General features: G+C 54.5%; 3 protein-coding genes across 6 annotated transcripts; 2 read left to right on the top strand and 1 right to left on the bottom strand.

Moving 5' to 3' along the window:
• Positions 1-2,650: 2,650 nt before the first annotated feature.
• Positions 2,651-5,691, top strand: OVOL3 (ovo like zinc finger 3). Its single transcript, XM_045379687.2, has 4 exons — positions 2,651-2,744; positions 2,819-2,883; positions 4,740-4,944; positions 5,433-5,691. Exons 1-4 carry the CDS (start codon positions 2,651-2,653, stop codon positions 5,639-5,641), a joined length of 573 nt encoding a protein of 190 aa, XP_045235622.1. The 3' UTR covers positions 5,642-5,691.
• On the bottom strand, positions 5,689-6,843 carry POLR2I (RNA polymerase II subunit I). Of its 4 annotated transcripts, none has more exons than XR_012427490.1 (6): positions 6,766-6,843; positions 6,627-6,681; positions 6,319-6,392; positions 6,131-6,231; positions 5,997-6,048; positions 5,689-5,797 (listed from the first exon to the last, which is right to left on the bottom strand). XR_012427490.1 is itself a non-coding variant. In XM_005588935.5 (6 exons), exons 1-6 carry the CDS (start codon positions 6,822-6,824, stop codon positions 5,735-5,737), a joined length of 378 nt encoding a protein of 125 aa, XP_005588992.1. In that variant the 5' UTR covers positions 6,825-6,843; the 3' UTR covers positions 5,689-5,734. The 4 variants fall into 4 exon arrangements, 2 of the variants coding, with proteins under 2 accessions (XP_005588992.1, XP_015297077.3); XR_001487178.4 differs by having other exon boundaries at positions 6,319-6,446; XM_005588935.5 differs by having other exon boundaries at positions 6,157-6,231.
• Positions 6,844-7,465: 622 nt separating this feature from the next.
• On the top strand, positions 7,466-19,290 carry TBCB (tubulin folding cofactor B). Its single transcript, XM_015440939.3, has 6 exons — positions 7,466-7,613; positions 7,981-8,124; positions 13,452-13,548; positions 14,262-14,453; positions 18,796-18,868; positions 19,013-19,290. Exons 1-6 carry the CDS (start codon positions 7,500-7,502, stop codon positions 19,125-19,127), a joined length of 735 nt encoding a protein of 244 aa, XP_015296425.1. The 5' UTR covers positions 7,466-7,499; the 3' UTR covers positions 19,128-19,290.
• Positions 19,291-19,885: the final 595 nt, after the last annotated feature.

Raw genomic sequence — 19,885 nt, forward strand, 5'->3', positions numbered from 1 at the left:
ACCTCCTAGGCCACGGAGCAGGGCAGAACAGGACTGAGAGGGTTCCTGGAGAACTGGGTCCCTGGAAGGAAAACAGTTCATCTTTCACTGCAACTCTCCCCCTGCTTGTACCCCCACATCTACCCTTGGCCTCCCCATAGCAATACCATCAGGACAGCTCCTGGGTCCTGAGCTCTCAGGCCTGTGCCAGGCATCCCAGTCAGGGCTGCAGGAAAGCCAACAATCGCAAAATGGAGACACCACCTGAAACCCCATTTTTCAGATGACCCAACTGAGGCCTGGATGCTTGCCCATAGGAGGGGTTCCTCAGCGGGATGCGGTGGCTCACTCCTGTAATCCCAACACTTTGGGAGGCCAAGGCAGGCAGACAGTTTGAGCTCAGGATTTTGAGACCAGCACTAGGCAACACAGCAAGACTCTGCCTCTACAAAAAATTTTAAAATTAGCTAGGTGTGGTGATGCATGCCTGTAGTCCCAGCTACTTGGGAGGTTGATGTGGCAGGATCACTTGAGCCCAGGAGCTCGAGGCTGCAGTGAGCTGTGTTCACTCCACTGCACTCCAGCCTGGGTGACAAAGCAAGGCCCTGTCTCAAAAAAAAAAAAAAAAAAAAAAAAAAAAAAAAAAGCCTTCCTAACCAAGCACTGCTTATATGTCTGCCACATGGCAGGCCCCATGCTAAGCATTGTCTCCATGTAAGCTACCTGGATCTTCAATACAAACTGGGAAGAGGGGACTCCTTAGTCTCATTTTCCAGATGAAGAAACCAAGGCTCAATAAGAAGTCACTTGCTCTGGGTCCTCCAGAGAGCAAGTGGCAATGAGTGGCCAGCAGACCCTCAGCACTGCCACCCTGGCTTCCCCAAATGAATTGGCACAACCGACTCTTGGGCAATGGGAAGAAATGAAGAAACACTCTCACCAGCAAGCCTTGTACAGATGTCCCCTCTGACTAGCACACCCTCCCCTTTCATCTGAAACCTTTCAGGGCTTATCCAGGAAGCCATCCCTGCTCCGGTAGGCTGGATCAGGAGCCTGTCCGGGTCCCCCAGTACCCCTCTTTACCCCGTCATGGCTGGGTCCCTGCCTCACTTGCCTCTCACTGTCTTGGTCATTCTGGGCTGACACTGGCGTGCCTCCTTCATGGACTTACGTGATCATTTTCAATAAGCTAGGTCTGGAGCTTAGAAAATTGTTGAGTTGGCCAGGTGTGGCGGCTCATGCCTGCAATCCCAGCACTTTGGGAGGCTGAGGCAGGTGGATCACTCGAGGTCAGGAGTTTGAGACGAGCCTGGCCAACATGGTTAAAACCTGTCTCTACTAAAAATACAAAAATTAGCTGGGTGGGTGGTGCGCACCTGTAGTCCCAACTACTTGGGAGGCTGAGGCAGCAGAAATCACTTGAACCCAGGAGGCAGAGGCTGCAGTGAGTGGAGATCGCACCACTGCACTCCAGCCTGGGCAACAGAGCGAGACTCCGCCTCGAAAACAAAAATTAAAATTTAAAAGACAGAGCTTGGATTGCTTCTTGGCCTTTTGGCTAAGAATCAAATGTAGACAGAGCTTGGCCAGTGTGCCGGGGTAGGGTCCTGGGAGCCCCTGGCTGTGTCAAGAGACTCCCTTTGGGCCAGGTGCAGTGACTCATGCCTGTAATCCCAGCACTTTGGGAGGCTGAGGCAGGAGGACCACTTGAGGTCAGGAGTTCAGGACCAGCCTGGCCAACATGGTGAAACTCTGTCTCTACCAAAAATACAAAAATTAGCCGGGCGTGGGGGTGCATGCCTGTAGTCCCAGTTACTCGGGAGGCTGAGGCAGGAGAATCATTTGAACCCGGGAGGTGGAGGTTCCAGTGAGCCAAGATGGTGCCACACTGCACTCCAGCGTGGGTGACAAGAGTGAAACTCCATCTCAAAAAAAAAAAAAAAAAAAAAAAAAAAGAGAGAGAGACCCCCTTTTACTTTCCAGACTGTGGGAGGGAGAGTGTTGTCCCAGGCAGTCACTAGGGTCTAGATTATTAACAAATTAGTATTTTAGTGCCTGCTACACCTGAACAGTGCTTCTGGCTGAATGTTAGCCCTGGGAATCTGAAGATCAGAGAGGTGGGGCATCCTGCCTGAGGATGCACAGCCTGGATCCTCATTTTGCCCTGATTTATCCAGATCTGCTGTCCTCCCTGCACCCTACAGAGCAGGGCAATCACAGCAGAGGGGCCCTTCAGTGTCCTCAGACAGCTGCTGTGATTTGAATAACCAGGCAGGCTGCTGGATGTCCCCTGGTGACTGATTTGCCTGGCAAACAGACCCTCAACCCCTGGGAGACACTCAACCCCCCTGTAGCCTTGTTCCCTCTTCCTATGCCCAAAAGCTCCCCAGGCCCATCTCCCCTTGCCTGGCCCTGCTTGGTGGTCCTAGTGCTTGTCCACCCCAGAAGCTGGACGGTTACCTCCAAAACCTGGGAGAAGATGGGCAGGTCCCTGGGCAAGAGTAACCCGAGCCAGCTTAGTCCACTCCCAGGGACAGTCAGGAAATTTGCATGAAGAGAATGAGGTTCCTCAGCGGCTTCCCCTCCTTTCCCACCAGGGATAGTCATCCTGGGGCTGAGGTCTGACAGCAGGTGGAGGCAGCCCCTGTGTGTGGAGAGCCTTCCAGAGGGCATGCCCCGCGCCTTCCTGGTCAGGAGTCGGCGTCCACAGCCTCCCAACTGGAGCCACCTGCCTGACCAGCTCCGGGGAGATGCCTATATCCCAGGTGGGCCCCTCACCATGCTTGGAGGTAAGGGGCAGGAGAGACGCAAAGCGTCACCATCTGGCTTCTCTCCTCAGACTGCAGCAGCCTGAGGAGGCCACCGGCACAACAGTCGTCCAGTGTCAGGGATCCATGGACAGCGGTGAGTGTGTAGCTGGCCAGCAAAATCAGCTGTTTCGCTCCTGCCTGCTCTCAGCCTTAATGAAGCTGACAGTCCCTTGCTCCCCAGGCCCATCTGCACATGCCCTCCAGCCTCCGGACCTGTCTGCCCCTACTTCTCTCTGTTGGGAATGCCTCTCCTTTCCTAGTAGTGAGCTCTCTACCGTTAGGTCCCACCCCAGGCACCAGGGCCGGCAGCCACAGGGATCTCTCTGTCCAGCGGGGCAGAACAAGATTCAACCCCACATGTGGATGAACTGCTTTATGTCAGGACATGGGACAACAGGAGTGCGATGGGAGATAAGGGCTATTTCAGCTGTGCATGCATTGGAGGAAGGAAAGCGCCAGCTGGAATGTAGTATGTTCATGAAAGCCAGGCACTGTTCTAGGGATGGGCCGTTATATTCAGTGGGAATAAGACAAAAATCCACAATTTTAAGGAGCTTATATTCTGGTTGGGGGCTGCAGGTATAGACAATAAAATTAGCCAGCCTGTAATTCCAGCACTTTGGGAGGCCGAAGCGGGTGGATCACTTGAGGTCATGAGTTCGAGACCAGCCTGGCCAACAGGTTGAAACCTCATCTTTACTAAAATTACAAAAATTAGCCAGACATGGTGGCACATCCCTGTAATCCCAGCTACTTGGGAGACCGAGGCAGGAGAATCGCTTGAACCTGGGAGGCAGCGGTTGTAGTGAACTGAGATTACACCACTGCACTCCAGCCTGGGTGACAGAGCGAGATTCTGTCTAAAGAAAAAAAAAAAAAAGCCAGGCATGGTGGCACGCGCCTGTAATCCCAGCTTCTCAGAAGGCTGAGGCAGGAGAATCAATTGAATCTAGGAGGCAGAGGTTGCAGTGAGCCGAGATTGCACCACTGCACTCCAGCCTGGGAAACAGACCAAGACTCCATCTCAAAAACAAACAAAAAAAACCCCAGTAAAATTAGAAAAGTAGACCGGGCATAGTGGCTCACACCTGTAATCCCAGCACTTTGCAAGGCCAAGGCAGGTGGATTGCTTGAGGTCAGGAATTCGAGACCAGCCTGGTCAACATGGTGAAACCCCAACTCCACAAAAAATACAAAAATTAACTGGGCATGGTGGTGCATGCCTATAATCGTGTAATCGTGTACTCATGGGGAGGCTGAAGCACCAGAATCGCTTGAACCCGGAAGGCAGAGGTTGCAGTGAGCTGAGATCGTACCACTGCACTCCAGCCTGGGAGACACACCAAGACTCTGTCTTTTTTTTTTTTTTTCTTTTTTTTTTTTTTTTTTTTTTTTGAGACGGAGTCTCGCTCTGCCGCCCAGGCTGGAGTGCAGTGGCCGGATCTCAGCTCACTGCAAGCTCCGCCTCCCGGGTTCACGCCATTCTCCTGCCTCAGCCTCCCGAGTAGTTGGGACTACAGGCGCCCGCCACCGCGCCCGGCTAGTTTTTTGTATTTTTTAGTAGAGACGGGGTTTCACCGTGTTAGCCAGGATGGTCTCGATCTCCTGACCTCGTGATCCGCCCGTCTCGGCCTCCCAAAGTGCTGGGATTACAGGCTTGAGCCACCGCGCCCGGCCAAGACTCTGTCTTTAAAAAAAAAAAAAAAAAAAAAAAAAAAAAAAAAAGTGTATGTCACATCAGAAGATGGGATTGGTATAGAGAAAGTAAGGGCCATGGGATAGTGAGGGAAGGCCCTGGAGAGTGACAGGTACACACACTAATCACTGTCTCCCACCTGCCTTCCTAATCTTCCGTGGTGGCTCCGGGCACTCTGTAAATACCCATTTGCAGAGTAACAAAGGGTGGGTGGGGTCCAGCCAGAGGGGCTAATAACTCTTGCATCCCTCCAGCAGCCCACACAGGACAACCTGACCTCTGCTCCCAGGGGCCCAGGGACGCTGGGCTGCCCGCTCTGCCCTAAGGCCTTCCCTCTGCAGCGCATGCTGACAAGGCACCTCAAGTGCCACAGCCCTGTGCGCCGCCACCTGTGCCGCTGTTGTGGCAAGGGCTTTCATGACGCCTTCGATCTCAAGCGCCACATGAGGACTCACACTGGTGAGCAGTGGCAGGGACAGGGAAAAGTTGCTGGGCCCCAGGTGGGGATGGAAGGAAATGGAGAGAGGTGCTGGGCTGTGCAGAGTCCGGGGTTTGTGTATGTGGGGTATGGGGAATCGAGACATGATGTCTCTCGGACCCCAGTGGGTGGGTGTAAGGTGGCAGGAAAATAGGGGCCTGTCAAGGGATGCAGAGTGCAGACGGATGCCGGTTATACGATTCAGGCTCCAGATCGAAGGGCAAGGGAAGGCCTCCCTCTCCATCCCCCAGGGGACAGAGCATCCTGGTGAGGGAGGGTGGGGACAAAGGTGTCTGGCCCATGTCTGCACGGGGTGAGGGTAGCAGATGGTGCGTCATGGGTGGAAGAGTCTGAAGAGCTCGGAATAGGGAACGCAAATGCTCAAGGCTGGAAAGCAGGGTAGGGGCGCTTTAGTCCAGAGCCCATTGCCCTCTCTGTCCAGCCCTCCCCTCTGCGCCCATCTGTGCAGGGATCCGGCCCTTCCGCTGTAGTGCTTGCGGGAAAGCGTTTACGCAGCGCTGCTCCCTGGAAGCTCACCTTGCTAAGGTGCACGGGCAGCCGGCCAGCTACGCTTACCGCGAGCGTCGCGAGAAGCTGCACGTGTGCGAGGACTGCGGCTTCACCAGCTCCCGGCCGGACACCTACGCACAGCACCGCGCCCTGCACCGCGCAGCCTGATACGGTGTGCCAGCGTCCTCCCCAAGAGGCAAATAAACACAGGAAACTCACGCATGGAATCTGGTGTTTATTACACTCGGGGGAGAGGGGAGGTCACTCGGTCCAGCGGTGGCCACAGTGTGGGGCTGTGCACACGTAGTACAGGCGCATAGCATCCTGGCAGAAATGATGCATGGTTAGGAAGGGTTTGGACCCAGGAGCGCCTCACCCCAAAAGAACAGGCAAGAGAACTTCACCAATACGTAAGGGTCCGGCCCAGAGTTCCAAGAAGCGCTGGGTCACCCATATTGATATCCCCGCCCCGGGGAAGGACCAAATAAGCCCCAGATACTTAAGAAGCCCTCGTGCCACTTACCTCGGCCCGGGCACTGTGCGACTGGAAGAACACAGCCTCCTTATGGCCACACCTGAGGGGGTGGGAGCTCGGTCACTGGAAGCTTGGCAACCTTCCCTCCTCCCTTCGCCCAGTGAGAACGAGCCTCACTTTACCTCCCCAGTACCAGCTGAGCGCTCACTTTTGGCACGGGTGGTCCTCGGTCCGCGGCAACGTGGGGTCCTGGGACACGTCGGCGATAATCTGGGTCAGTTCGCTGCAGGCACGTGGGGGTGCAAAATGACTCTCCGACCCAGCCTCCAGAGCCAACACCCCCGCCCCCAGCTCAGGGCCCGCCACTCACTCCACTTCGTGCGTGATCTTGTTGACATAGATGCAGCTGTTGTCGGCCTCCTGCTGGTAATCACAGTTCCGGCACTGCCAGAGGGCGAGTGTGGGGGTAAGGGAGTCATGGCGGGATTCCAGATAAGACTGGGAGGAGAGGGCAGGGTGATCCCGGAGGGTATGACGACAGGACTGTCTTTGGTGATGGGCAGGAGAGTCAGGATCACTTGGGGTGCAGCGGGGGGCGAACAGGGAATCCGGTCACAGAGGCAGGGGGCAGGGCGGGGCCACTTGTGTGGACCGGACGGGGAAGACCCGAGCGCTCACCGCGTATAGCAGAATGCGGTTCTCCTTGTCTTCCTTGGGGTACAGCATGTTGTTACTACGGGGAGGGGGACGTGCCAGGGGTTAGTCCTGGAGCCATTCCTCGCCCCCTTTCTAACATCACCCGCTCCCTCCGCCTCACCATTCCTGGCAGAAGCGAATACCCACGAAGCCCGGTTCGTAGGTCCCGTCGGGCTCCATGGCGACGCGCAGCCCGCCCAACCTTCTGCGCTTGCTCCGCCGCGCTACAGGTCGCGGGAGGGGCCAGGCCTAGGTGCTTCGCCAAAAGTGGGCGGAGCTGCGCACACGTGCTGGCTACCCGCGGCCTTGGGCGCGGCTCTCTCCGCGCAGAGGTTTCATGGTTTGCGTCAATCTTTTGATATCCTAGAGTAATTGCTTCCAATTTTTGGGCATCGCCGCCTTAGTTTACAGAATAGTATGGATCTGAGTGCCAGAGCCAGGAAAACGATGCGCACTGTAAGCCGCAAAACGCTGAGCACCCAGGAAAGAAGCCATGGCGCTTGACTTGGTTGAAGGCCAGCGCGCATGCGCGAGTTGCCCTTCGCGCACTGAGAGAGCTCTTGCCAGTCCTCCCTCCCGGCTTCAGTCTTCGCCGCTTGCTGTGGTCCTTTCCCGGTCGCTATTGGAAGAACCGTGAACTATGGAAGGCCTCTCTGGATTGGCTGGGCTAGCCTAGGAATAAGGAGAACCCTCTTTCTGGCGGTGGGGAAGGGACGGGGGCGATTGGCGGACGCTCCTGGCAGGAGAGCGCGGATTGGTCAGGCCCGGAACAGGAGGCGGGGCTGATATCCCAGCAGCGGCGGCGGTGGCGGCTGCGGAGCGACCGCGCTGCAGGCCCCGGCAGGGCGCGGCAAGATGGAGGTGACGGGGGTGTCGGCACCCACGGTGACCGTTTTCATCAGTAGCTCCCTCAACACCTTCCGCTCAGAGAAGCGGTACAGCCGCAGCCTCACCATCGCTGAGTTCAAGGTGTGGCCATAGGGGCGGGGTCCGGAGGGGCGGGGCGAAGAAGAAATGGGGGGGTTCCCCAAATGGGGAGGCGGGGAGGGACCGGGGAACGACTGGGCGGCCCTGGAGGTGATCCCAGGCTGCGGAGTCTGGGAACTCGGTCGCGGCGGAGCGGGTCCGGAGAGAACCCGAGAGTGAAGAGACGAGGGGCGGGTCCAGCGAAAAATCCGACGGTCCAGAGGGCGGGGGCAAGAGGCTAGGGGCCGGAGTGCGGCCCCGTGCGTCCTGACTGGGGGGTGTTTTGGAGGAACAGGGACGTGGCGATGGTCATTGATGCAAGGGGCGGGGCCCCTGGCCTCCTCCTCCTCACCCTGCCTCCTCCTCGCAGTGTAAACTGGAGTTGCTGGTGGGCAGCCCTGCTTCCTGCATGGAACTGGAGCTGTATGGTGTTGATGACAAGTTCTACAGCAAGCTGGATCAAGAGGATGCGCTGCTGGGCTCCTACCCTGTAGATGACGGCTGCCGCATCCACGTGAGGACTCTACCTGGGACACTTCCCCGCCCCACCATTCATTTGGCTATTCAACAGGCACTTGCTGGACTTTGCCCTCAGTCATACGCAAGATAGGTCCTGCCCCCGTGGAGCCTCCAGTGCAGCCTGAGGAGTGACAGACCCATCTTTAGACAGGAATAGCCTAGAGTGGTTTGGGCTGGGATCAGGAAATCCCAGGGGGCTGGGGCCACCCAGGAGAGGTGCCTGACCACCTGGGACAATCAGAGAGGGCTTCCTGGAGGAAGGGATGTCTGAGCTGAGGGATGAGGAAAGGGTGACTTAAGAGAAAGAGGTGGAAAGGAGGGAGCAGGGGGTACAGAGGCCTAGAATGTCAGGTAGGTCGCAGTGAGCGACCAGGCTGGACAGCTTGGGATAAGCCAGAACACAGAGGACTTTGTGCATCCGCTCACCACGTCTTTTCTGTCTTTTTTTTTTTTTTTTTTGAGCCAGTGTCTCACTCTGTCGCCCAGTCTGGAGTGGAGTGCAGTGGCACGATCTGGGCTCACTGCAACCTTCACCTCCTGGGTTCAAGCGATCCTCATGCCCCAGCCTCCCAAGTAGCTGGGATTACAGGCGCCCACCCAGCTAATTTTTGTATTTTTAGTAGAGACGGGTTTTCGCCATGTTGGCCAAGCTGGTCTGGAACTCCTGACCTCGAGTGATCAGCTCACCTTGGCCTACCAAAGTGCTGGGATTACAGGCGTGAACTACCAAGCCCGGCCCCTTTCTGTCCTTATTCCCTCCCCACCTCACTCAGTCTGTAGCAGCCACATTGCTCTTTGCACATCCCAGGTGAGCACTGCCTCTGGATCCTCTACTTGAATGGTTCTTTTGTCATATGCCTGCGTGCCTCACCCTTCCTTCCTGTCTTAAAGTGTCACCATTCTAGCGAAGCCTTCACTGGCCTCAGTGTTAATGTTCACCTCATTCTTTTTCCCTTCTTTGCTTTATTTTAGATTTTTGTGTTTACCAATGATTCCCCTCTGACACACTCTGGATTTCTCTCATCTGGTTTATTTACTCTCTGCCTCCCCGGATTCGATTGCCCTGAGGGCAGAAATTTTGATCACTATAATTCACTGCTGTATCCCCAGTACTTGGAACAGTGCCTGGGACAGGGAGGATAGTCCGTGAATCGTTTTTTGTTTTGTTTTGTTTGAGACAGAGTTTCTGGCCCTTGTTCCCCAGGCTGGAATCCAGTGGTGCGATCTCAGCTCACTGCAACCTCTGCCTCCTGGGTTCAAGCTATTATCCTGCCTCAGCCGCCCTGGTAGCTGGGATTATAGGTGTGCACCACCACACCCGGCTAATTTTGTAATTTTGTATTTTAAGTAGAGACGGGGTTTTACCATATTGGCCAGGCTGGTCTTGAACTCCTGACCTCAAGTGATCCGCCCACCTTGGCCTCACAAAGTGCTGGGATTACAGGCGTGAGCCACCTGGCCCAGCCCTGTGAATCATTGTTGAATGATGAATTGAATCCATAAAGTAAGACCGCAAGGATAATGTAATTATCCCCATTTTGCAGAAGAGAAAACTTAGCTTCAGGGTAGAATTTATTTATTTTTGAGATGGAGTCTTGCTTTGTCCCCCAGGCTAGAGTGCAGTGGTGTGATCTCGGCTCACTGCAACCGCTGCCTCCCCGGTTCAAGCGATTCTCCTGCCTCAGCCTCCTAAGTAGCTGGGATTACAGGTGCCCGCCACTACGACCAGCTAATTTTTGTATTTTTATTAGAGATGGTGTTTCACCATGTTAGTCAGGCTGGTCTCGAACTCCTGACCTCAGGTGATCCACCCGCCTCAGCCTCCTGAAATGCTGGGATTACAGGCGTGAGCCACCACTTCTCTTTAGTAGAGAGGGTTGAAGGGGTGGCCTGCCCCTCCACACCTGTGGGCATTTCTCATTAGGTGGAACGAGAGACTTGAGAAAAGAAATGAGACACAGAGATAAAGTATAGAGAAGGAAAAAGTGGGCCCAGGGGACCCATGCTAAGCATACAGAGGACCCACACCAGCACTGGTCTCTGAGTTCCCTCAGTATTTATTGATCATTATCTTTACCATCTGAGAAAAGGGAAGTGGCAGGATAAGAGGATCATCATAGGGAGAAGGTTAGCAGTAAGACATATGAATAAAGATCTCTGTGACATAAGTTTAAGGAAAAGTGCTGTGCCTTGATATGCATATGCAAGTATCTCCATAAACCTTTTTAGTGCATAAAGAGCAGCATTGCGCTAGCAAGTCCCACCTTCAGCCGTAAGGCGGTTTTCTGCTTTCTCAGTAAATAGAACATACAATCGGGTTTTACACCGAGATGTTTCATTGCCCAGGGACGGGCAGGAGACAGATGCTTTTCTCTATCTCAACTGCCAAGAGACCTTCTTTCCTCTTACACTAGTCCTCTTCGGCACAGACCCTTCACGGGTGTCGGGCTGGGGGACGATCAGGTCTTTCCCTTCCCACGAGGCCATATTTCAGACCGTCACATGGTGAGAAACCTTGGACAATACCTGGCTTTGCTAGGCAGAGGTTCCTGCGACCTTCCGCAGTGTATGTGTCCCTGGGTACTTGAGATTAAGAGAATGGTGATGACTTTTAACCAGCAAGCTGCCTTCAGGCACTTGTTTAACAAAGCACACCCTGCACAGCCCAAAATCCGTTAAACCTTGAGTCACCACAGCAAGGACAGGGTTGGGGGTAGGGTCACAGATTAACAGCATCTCAAATACAGAACAAAATGGAGTCTCTTATGTCTACTTCTTTCTATACAGACACAGTAACAGTCAGATCGCTCTTTCTTTTCCCCACGGAGGGTGAAACCCCATCTCTACTAAAAATACAAAAATCAGCTGGGCGTGGTGGCAGCTGCCTGTAATCCTAGCTACTCAGGAGGCTGAGGCAGGAGGATCACTTGAACCCAGGAGCTGGAAGTTGCAGTGAGCCGAGATCATGCCACTGCACTCCAGTTTGGATGATAAAGCGAGATCCTATCTTAAAAAAAAAAAAAAAAAAAAGTTAAGATGGAGAAGGGGTGCCCTAAGAATGGGGCACAGCAAACACTCCAAGGTGGGAGGGAGCATGGTGGGGATTAAGACAGGCCACTTCTGTGGTTAAATAGCATGGAAGCCGGGGAGGACCCTGACGTGGCTCAGGTGCCCCTCTGGTTGTGTGTGGGGAACAGATGGTGGAGGACAGGAAGAGTAGGAAGACCAGGAGGGGGCTGCTGTGAGAGTTCAGATGAGGGGGCGAGGCCTGGAGCTGTGGGTTAGGCCTCTGCTGGGTGCACAGGACTGAGCCTTTGGACCACCCTGGGCAGCTGAAGCTGAGGGGTGCGGGTGTTCATAGGTATCTCATAGGCAGTGGTTTCTTTGAGCAGGTTTCATACCAGGTGGTTCAGGTACACACAGACCTCCCAGGCCACTCAAGGAAGGAGTTCCAGAGGTGGAGCCACCGGGGAATTTTTACGTTTTCTAAAATTCTTTTTATAAATATCACCCGGGCCGGGCGCGGTGGCTCACGCCTGTAATCCCAGCACTTTGGGAGGCCGAGACGGGCGGATCACAAGGTCAGGAGATCGAGACCATCCTGGCTAACACGGTGAAACCCCGTCTCTAAGTACAAAAAAAACTAGCCGGGCGCCTGTAGTCCCAGCTACTCGGGAGGCTGAGGTTGGAGAATGGCGTAAACCCAGGAGGCGGAGCTTGTAGTGAGCTGAGTTCGCGCCACTGCACCCCAGCTTGGGTGACAGAGCAAAGACTCTGTCTCAAAAAATAAATAAATAAATAAATAAATAAATAAATATCACCCATATTCATTGTTTAAAAATAATAGAACTTCAAATTTGTGAAAATTCTCAACATAGCAGAAATTCTCAGTGATGCTTGATCTGGAAATAAAGCCCATTCCTATTTTGCCATGTTAGCCCAGTGGCTTAGGCCAAATGCCTCAGGGTGTTCCTTGGGCCCGCTCTCTCCCTCACCCCCACATCCATTCTCTCATCAAATCCTGTCGGCTCCATCTACAAAAACTTCCCTGACCTTGGTCCAGCCTCCATCCTTCCCCCAACCTCGCCATCCTGGCAACTTCTTCCCTGGCCTCCCTGCTCCCCATCTCAGCCAGAGGGAGCCTGGGACCACCTGAGTCAGGCCAGGGCCCTCTTATCTCAGAGCCGTGCCCTGGCGGCAGCTCGCTCCAGATAAAACCCAAAGTCTAGGCCAGGTCGGTGACTGATGCCTGTAATCCCCCCCAGCACATTGGGAAGCAGAGGCGGGAAGATCACTTGAGGTCAGGAGTTTGAGACTAGCCTGGTCAACATGGCGAAACCCCGTCTCTACCAAAAATACAAAAATTAGCCAGGCGTGGTGGTGCATGCCTGTAGTCCCAGCTGCCCGGGAGGCTGAGGCAGGAGAATCACTTGAACTTAGGGGGAGGCAGAGTGAGCTGAGATCGCACCACCACACTCCAGCCTGGGCGACAGAGCGAGACTCCGTCAAAAAAAACAAAACAAAACCCAAAGTCTACAGCAGTCCCTTGTGTCTTCCACTCTCGCTCTGGCTTCCTCCACCCCACCCACACCCCCCACTCCAGAGCATGAAGGACATTTCTACCTGTGGCCATCTGCACCTGCCATTCATGCTCATCCTTCCGGCCTTGGCTCAAAACATCCCCTCTTTTGGGAAGCCTGCTCTCCCACGCTCCTTAAGCCTCTTCTCTGTTGTATTTTTCTCCATAGCCATCCTCCGGTGTTTCACAGGTACCTGTTCCTTTGTGGTTGGCCTTCTCGCTGCACAATGAGCACAGCCTGAGGACAGAGTGTGTCTGTGTTTGCACTGAGTCCCCAGCATGAGGCCCAGCTGGGCCCCTGGGAGCTCAGAACCCAATGAGTGAATGAATACGAGGGGCAGAACAGGAAGAGATGCTCTGGGGCCTGTGGTTGGGGCCAGCATAGGAGAGTCCCAGAGCCCCAGCAGGAGATGCGCCATGCACAGGGCTGTGGGCAAGGCCCGAGCTCTGCTGGTTGGACTCCGTGAATTTGGGGCCCTTGGTGATGTTGATGCCGGCAAGTGGGGGACTTCTGGGTACAGAGGCCGTCTCCGGGAGCTTGGATGGGGGTGAGGAAGGGGAGGCGGCCAGTGTAGGTAGCTACTTCTCCCTTCCGCGGGGCTCAGGAGAGGAGAGAAGGCTGCCGTACAGGCGAGGAAGGGAGATGCGTTTTTCCCAGATGGGAGACACTGAAGTCCCTGCACCCAGCACCCAGGCTTCCCTGGCCAGACCCTGATCCCCACGGAGCCCCTCCTCTCACACAGGTCATTGACCACAGCGGCGCCCGCCTTGGTGAGTATGAGGACGTGTCCCGGGTGGAGAAGTACACGATCTCACAAGAAGCCTACGACCAGAGGCAAGGTACGGGCAGGTGGGCGCCGAGAGGTGCGTGGGGGCCAGAGGGAGTATGTGCAGGCGTGGGGGCGGGCAGGGTAGACAGGGCCACTGCAGGGAGGCCAGTGGTGTGGGCAGTGGGGACCGAGAGCTTGGGAGGATATAGGGGTGAGGCTGGGAGTGGGGACAGGCGGGGGTCTGGGGTGGGAATGGGGGCCGGGAGGTGTCGGGGGTGTGGGCAGTCAGACGTGGTGGGGGGAGGGCTGGGAAAGTGGAGGGAGTTGAGGGGTAAGTGTGGGGGCTGGGTGTTGGGGGCAGCAGTCAGGGTCAGAAGGAGACATGGAGAGGTCGGATGGGGTGTGAAGGGCAGCACAGGTGGAATGTGAGTGGCCAGGGTGACGGTCAGTGAGGGCACCTGGGACGGATCAGAGTGTGGGGGAGACGGGGCCTCAGAGCCGAAGGAAGGCGGATGATGAAGGCAGATGTGTGCTGAAGGGGTGAGAGACCATGGGTCCTGTGGTGAGGGGTGCACGCGGCACCCCTTCCGTTTCTGATTGTGGCGAGGCCCTAGGAGTCCTGGGAGAGGCTAAGGCTGTGGTGGGAGACCTGGGGCTTGGGTGACAGCCCTTTGTCACCTGGAAGAGAGAGTTCCTCCATGAACATGGGCCCTTCGTGGGTGGAGCGCCATCATGTTAGGCCCGGCCGATACCCTAACTGACTCCAGCCCCCTCCGCCCACAGACACGGTCCGCTCCTTCCTGAAGCGCAGCAAGCTCGGCCGCTACAACGAGGAGGAGCGGGCTCAGCAAGAGGCCGAGGCCGCCCAGCGCCTCGCCGAGGAGAAGGCCCAGGCCAGCTCCATCCCCGTGGGCAGCCGCTGTGAGGTGCGGGCGGCGGGGCACTCCCCCCGCCGGGGCACCGTCATGTATGTAGGTACGTGGTCCGCGGGCCCCGGGGTCCCGGGCTGCAAGGCCGGGAGGAGACGTTGTGCACACAGTGGAGCCTCGGAGACCTCACGCTCTGCCTTGGGGCGCGGGGTGGGGGGGTTCGAAACGATCTCAGTCCCTGGAGGTGGTGGAACCATCGGCCGACACTGACCGCCCAGTGTTTGTGGAGGGAAGTGGGAGGCACAGGTGGAGTGATCTGTCCAGCGAGGGAGGCAGCAGAGGCCCGAGCCACGCAGACTGTGCGCTTGGAAGCGTGGAGCACAGTGCCAGTCGCAGTGGGGAAACGGACGGCGTGACCAGGGCCGGAGTGAGGGGAACTAACACAGGGGGCTGTGTGAGCCCAGAGGAAGCACCTGGGAGCATCTGAAGGAAAGGGGGCAGCAGCCAGGTGAAAAGGAAGGCAGAGTTCCTACCAGAAGGAGTAGCCGGTGCGGGTGAGCAGAGCGTAGGAGGTTCACCCAGGGAAGGGGAGCGGGAGGAGAGGGGAGAAGTGAAGTCAGGGGCATGGGCAGGGTGGTGTCACAGTGGAGAGCAATGTGGATTTTTTTTTTTTTTTTTTTTTTTTTTTTTTTTTGAGACGGAGTCTGGCTCTGTCACCCAGGCTGGAGTGCAGTGGCGCGATCTCGGCTCACTGCAAGCTCCGCCTCCCGGGTTTACGCCATTCTCCTGCCTCAGCCTCCCGGGTAGCTGGGACTACAGGCGCCCGCCACCTCGCCCGGCTAGTTTTTTGTATTTTTTTTTTTTAGTAGAGACGGGGTTTCACCGTGTTAGCCAGGATGGTCTCGATCTCCTGACCTCGTGATCCACCCGTCTCGGCCTCCCAAAGTGCTGGGATTACAGGCTTGAGCCACCGCGCCCGGCCGCAATGTGGATTTTTTAAAAAAAGAACAGGCCAGCCATGATGGCTCACGCTTGTAATCTCAGCACTTTGGGAGAACAAGGTGGGAGGCTTGCTTGAGCCCGGGAGTTGGAGGTTACAGTGAGCTATGATTGTGTCATTGCACCCCAGCCTGGGCAGCAGAGAAAGACCCAGTCTCAAAACAAAGGCTGGGTGCAGTGGCTCACACCTGTAATTCCAGCACTTCGGGAGGCTGAGACAGGAGGATCACTTGAACCCAGGAATTTTTTTTTTTTTTTTTTTGAGACGGAGTCTCGCTATGTCACCCAGGGTGGAGTGCAGTGGCCGGATCTCAGCTCACTGCAAGCTCCGCCTCCCGGGTTTTTACGCCATTCTCCTGCCTCAGCCTCCCGAGTAGCCGGGACTACAGGCGCCCACCACCTCGCCCGGCTAGTTTTTTGTATTTTTTTTAGTAGAGACGGGGTTTCACCGTGTTAGCCAGGATGGTCTCGAACTCCTGACCTCGTGATCCGCCCGTCTTGGCCTCCCAAAGTGCTGGGATTACAGGCTTGAGCCACCGCGCCTGGCCAAACCCAGGAATTTAAGACCAATCTAGGCAACATAATGAGACTCTGTCTCTACAAAAAAAAAAAAAAAAAATCCCACAAGACTTTAGTCAGGTGTGGTGGTGAGCACCTATAGGTACCCCAGCTACTTGGGAGGCTGAGGTGGGAGGAGGTGAGGCTGCAGTGAGCAATGATCGCACCACTGCACTGCCGCCTGGGTGACAAAGCGAGACCCTGTCTCAAAAAAAAAGATTTCAGGGGGTACATGTGGTGTTGTTACATGGGTGTGTTGCCTGCTAGTGGGTGGGGACTGGGCTTCTAGTGTACCCATGACCCAAATTGTGAACATCGTACCCAATAGGTAATTTTTCAACCCTCACCACCCTCCCGCTTCTGGCATCCCCACTATCTGTTATTTCCGTCTTTATGCCTGTGTGTACCCATCCCCCAGTCATCTGCAGCCACTAATTTACGTTCTGTCTCTAATTTGCCGATTCCGGATGTTTCATAGGAATAGGATCGTGCAATCTGTGACTGACTGCTTCCACTGAGCAGAATGCTTTCAGGTTGCATCCATGGCATGTCTGTGTCAGTGCCACAGTGTTACCAAATAGTCCTGCATTGAACGCATAGACCACATTTTATCCAGTCACCAGTTAGTGGACATTAGGGTCATTTCCACTTTTTGGCTATTATGAATAATGCTGCTATGAATCTTCTTCTTCTTTTTTTTTTTTTTTTTTTCTAATTTGAGACAGGATGTGGCTGTTGCCCAGGCTGGAATGCAGTGGCGTGATCTTGGCCACTTCAGCCTTAACCTCTTGGGCTCAAGCCATCCTCCCACCTCGGCCTCCTGAGTAGCTGGGACTACAGGCACTCATCACCACCCCCAGCTAAAGGTTTGCAGTTTTTTTGTAGAGATGGGGTTTCGCTATGTGGCCCAGGCTGGTCTCCAAGCTCCTCCTGCTCAAGTGATCATCCTGCCTCAGCCTCCCAAAGTGCTAGGATTACAGGCGTGAGCCACCATGCTCGGCCTGAACATTCTTGTATAAATTTCTATGTGGCTGGACGCGGTGGCTCATGCCTGTAATCCCAGCACTTTGGGAGGTCAAGGTTGGCAGATCACCTGAGGTCAGGAGTTTGAGACTAGCCTGGCCAACATGGTGAAACTCCATCTCTATTAAAAATACAAAAATTAACTGGGCGTGGTGGCACGTGCCTGTGAGCCCAGCTACTCGGAAGGCTGAGGCAGGAGAATCGCTTGAGCCCGGGAGGTGGAGGTTGCAGTGAGCCAAGATCACGCCACTCCACTCCAGCCTGGGTGACCATGCAAGACTCCATCTCAAAAAAAGTAAATAAATTTTTGTGTGGACATTTGTTTTAATTTATCTGTGCCTAGGAATGGAATCCCTGGGCCACGTGGTAACTCTGTGCTTGACTTTTTGAGGACCTGCCGCACTGCTTTCCACAGCCACTGCAGCATTTTTCATTCCCGCCAGCAGCGCACAAGAGTCCCATCTTGGCCTCATCCTCACCAGCACTTTAGTCTGTCTTTTGCTTATAGTCATCCACTGAGTGTGAAGGGGAACATCATTATGGTTTTGATTTGCACTTTTTTGGGGGCTAATGATGTTGAGCATCTTTTCATGGCCATTTGTGTATCTTCTTTGGAGAAATTGTCTATTCAGATCCTTTGCCTTTTGTTTCTTGTTTTTTGACACAGAGTCCCACTCCGTCACCCAGGCTGGAGTTTAGTGGTGCTGTCAGCTCACTGCAACCTCTGCCTCCCGGGTTCAAGTAATTTTCATGCCTCAGCCTCCCGAGTAGCTGGGATTACAGGCGAGCGCCACCACACCTGGCTAATTTCTTTATTTTTTGTAGAGACAGGGTTTTGCCATGTTGGCCAGACTGGTCTCAAACTCCTGGACTCAAGTGATCCACCTGAGGCTCGTGGATCTCCTAAAGGGCTAGGATTACAAACATGAGCCACCGCGCCCAGCAGTATGTCGGGGTTTTTTTTTTTTTTTCTTTTGAGACGTAGTCTTGCTTTGTGCCCAGGCTGGAGTGCAGTGGTGCGATCTCAGCTCGTTGCAACCTCCGCCTCCCAGGTTCAAATGGTTTTCCTGCCTCAGCCTACGGAGTAGCTGGGACTGTAGGTGCCTGCCACCACACCCGGCTAATTTTTTGTATTTTTAGTAGAGATGGGGTTTCACCGTGTTAGCCAGGATGGTCTCGATCTCCTGACCTCGTGATCCACCCTCCTTGGCCTCCTAAAGTGCTGGGATTACAGGCGTGAGCCACCGTGCCTGGCCAGTGTGTCATCTTTTGAGGAATGTGTGTTCATATCCTTTGGCCATGATCATGGCTCACTGCTGCCTCAACTTCGTGTTGCCCACTTTTTAATGGGATTTTTTTTTTTTTTTTGCGGGATGGGTGTTGAGTTCTTTGAGTTCCTTGTATATTCCTCTGCTTGCTTTTTCATTGGGATGCTGTCTTTTGTCGCTGAGTATTGTGTATTAGTTTGCTAACAAAGTGCCACTCACTAGGTGACTTAAAAGAAAGTTATTTCTCACAGTAATAGAGGCTAGAAGTTCAAGATCAAGCTGTCAGCAGGTTGGATTTATTCTGAAGCCTCTCCCTCTGGCAAGGCAGCAGTGCCATCCACTTTAGGTTTTTATGAAGCCCTCACTGGCTGGTGTCTTCACCCAGTGAATGGGGGACAGGGGCGGGAGCAGGGACACCAGCGAAGTGGCTACCATATTAGTCTGGACAGGAGATGGAGATGGTTCTAGTGGTAGCAGTGGAGGTAGCAAGAATTGGTTTTCACCAAGACGTGGGCCGACACGGATCCAGGGTGATCCTGAAATTTCATGGGATTTCTTCTATGTCCAGAAGTTTAATGGGGATTTCTCTTCTGTGGGCAGGTCTCACAGATTTCAAGCCTGGCTACTGGATTGGTGTCCGCTATGATGAGCCACTGGGGAAAAATGATGGCAGGTAACAAGAATTCCCACTCAGGTGTCTGTGCGTGCGTTTGTGTGTAAGTCCATGCATGCTGCTGGCTGAGCTGCCCATGCCAGCACCTGGAGTGGAGCCATGTGAGGATCCTCTGACCACACCCACCCCCATCCTGTCCTGCAGTGTGAATGGGAAACGCTACTTCGAATGCCAGGCCAAGTATGGCGCCTTTGTCAAGCCAGCAGTCGTGACGGTGGGGGACTTCCCAGAGGAGGACTACGGGTTGGACGAGATATGACACCCAAGGAATTCCACTGCTCCAGCTCCTAACTCGGCCACTGACTGCCCCTCCTGTGTGTGCCCATGGCCCTTTTCTCCTGACCCCATTTTAATTTTATTCATTTTTTCCTCTGCTATTGATTTTTGACACTCGTGCATTAAATTCACTAGAAACCCGGAAAGGATTTGGAGAACTTGATGATTTGGGGACCCACTGGGTAAATAGTGACCCTTCTGTATCAGGGGCCAGCCTCCATGTCCTTATATCTTGCTACTCCCCCATCTTCTCATTCCCACCTCATCTGCTGTAGCTACCAGGAAGAAGGGGAAGGGAAGGGAGGGGATAGTCTTTGCCTTTAAAAATGATGTACAACTCAGCCAGGCACAGTGGCTCTTGCCTGTAATCCCAGCACTTTGAGAGACTGAGCTGGCAGGTCGCTTAAGCCCAGGAGTTTGAGACCAGCCTGGGCAACATGGCAAAACTTCATCTATACCAAAAATACAAAAAATGAGTCAGGTATGGTGGCGCATGCCTGTAGTCCCAGCTACTTGGGAGGCTGAGGTGGGAGAATGACCTGAGCCCAGAAGGTCGACGCTACAGTGAGTTATGGCACCACTGCATTCCAGCCTGGATGACAGAGCAAGACCCTGTCTCAAAACCAAAAAAAAAGAAAAAGAGGCCGAGCACAGTGGCTTACGCCTGTAATCCCACCATTTTGGGAGGTCGAGGCAGGAGATCGAGATCATCCTGGCCAACATGGTGAAACCCTGTCTCTA

This window comes from Macaca fascicularis, chromosome 19 (genome assembly GCF_037993035.2).
Source record: "Macaca fascicularis isolate 582-1 chromosome 19, T2T-MFA8v1.1".
Classification (NCBI taxonomy): Eukaryota; Metazoa; Chordata; class Mammalia; order Primates; family Cercopithecidae; genus Macaca; species Macaca fascicularis.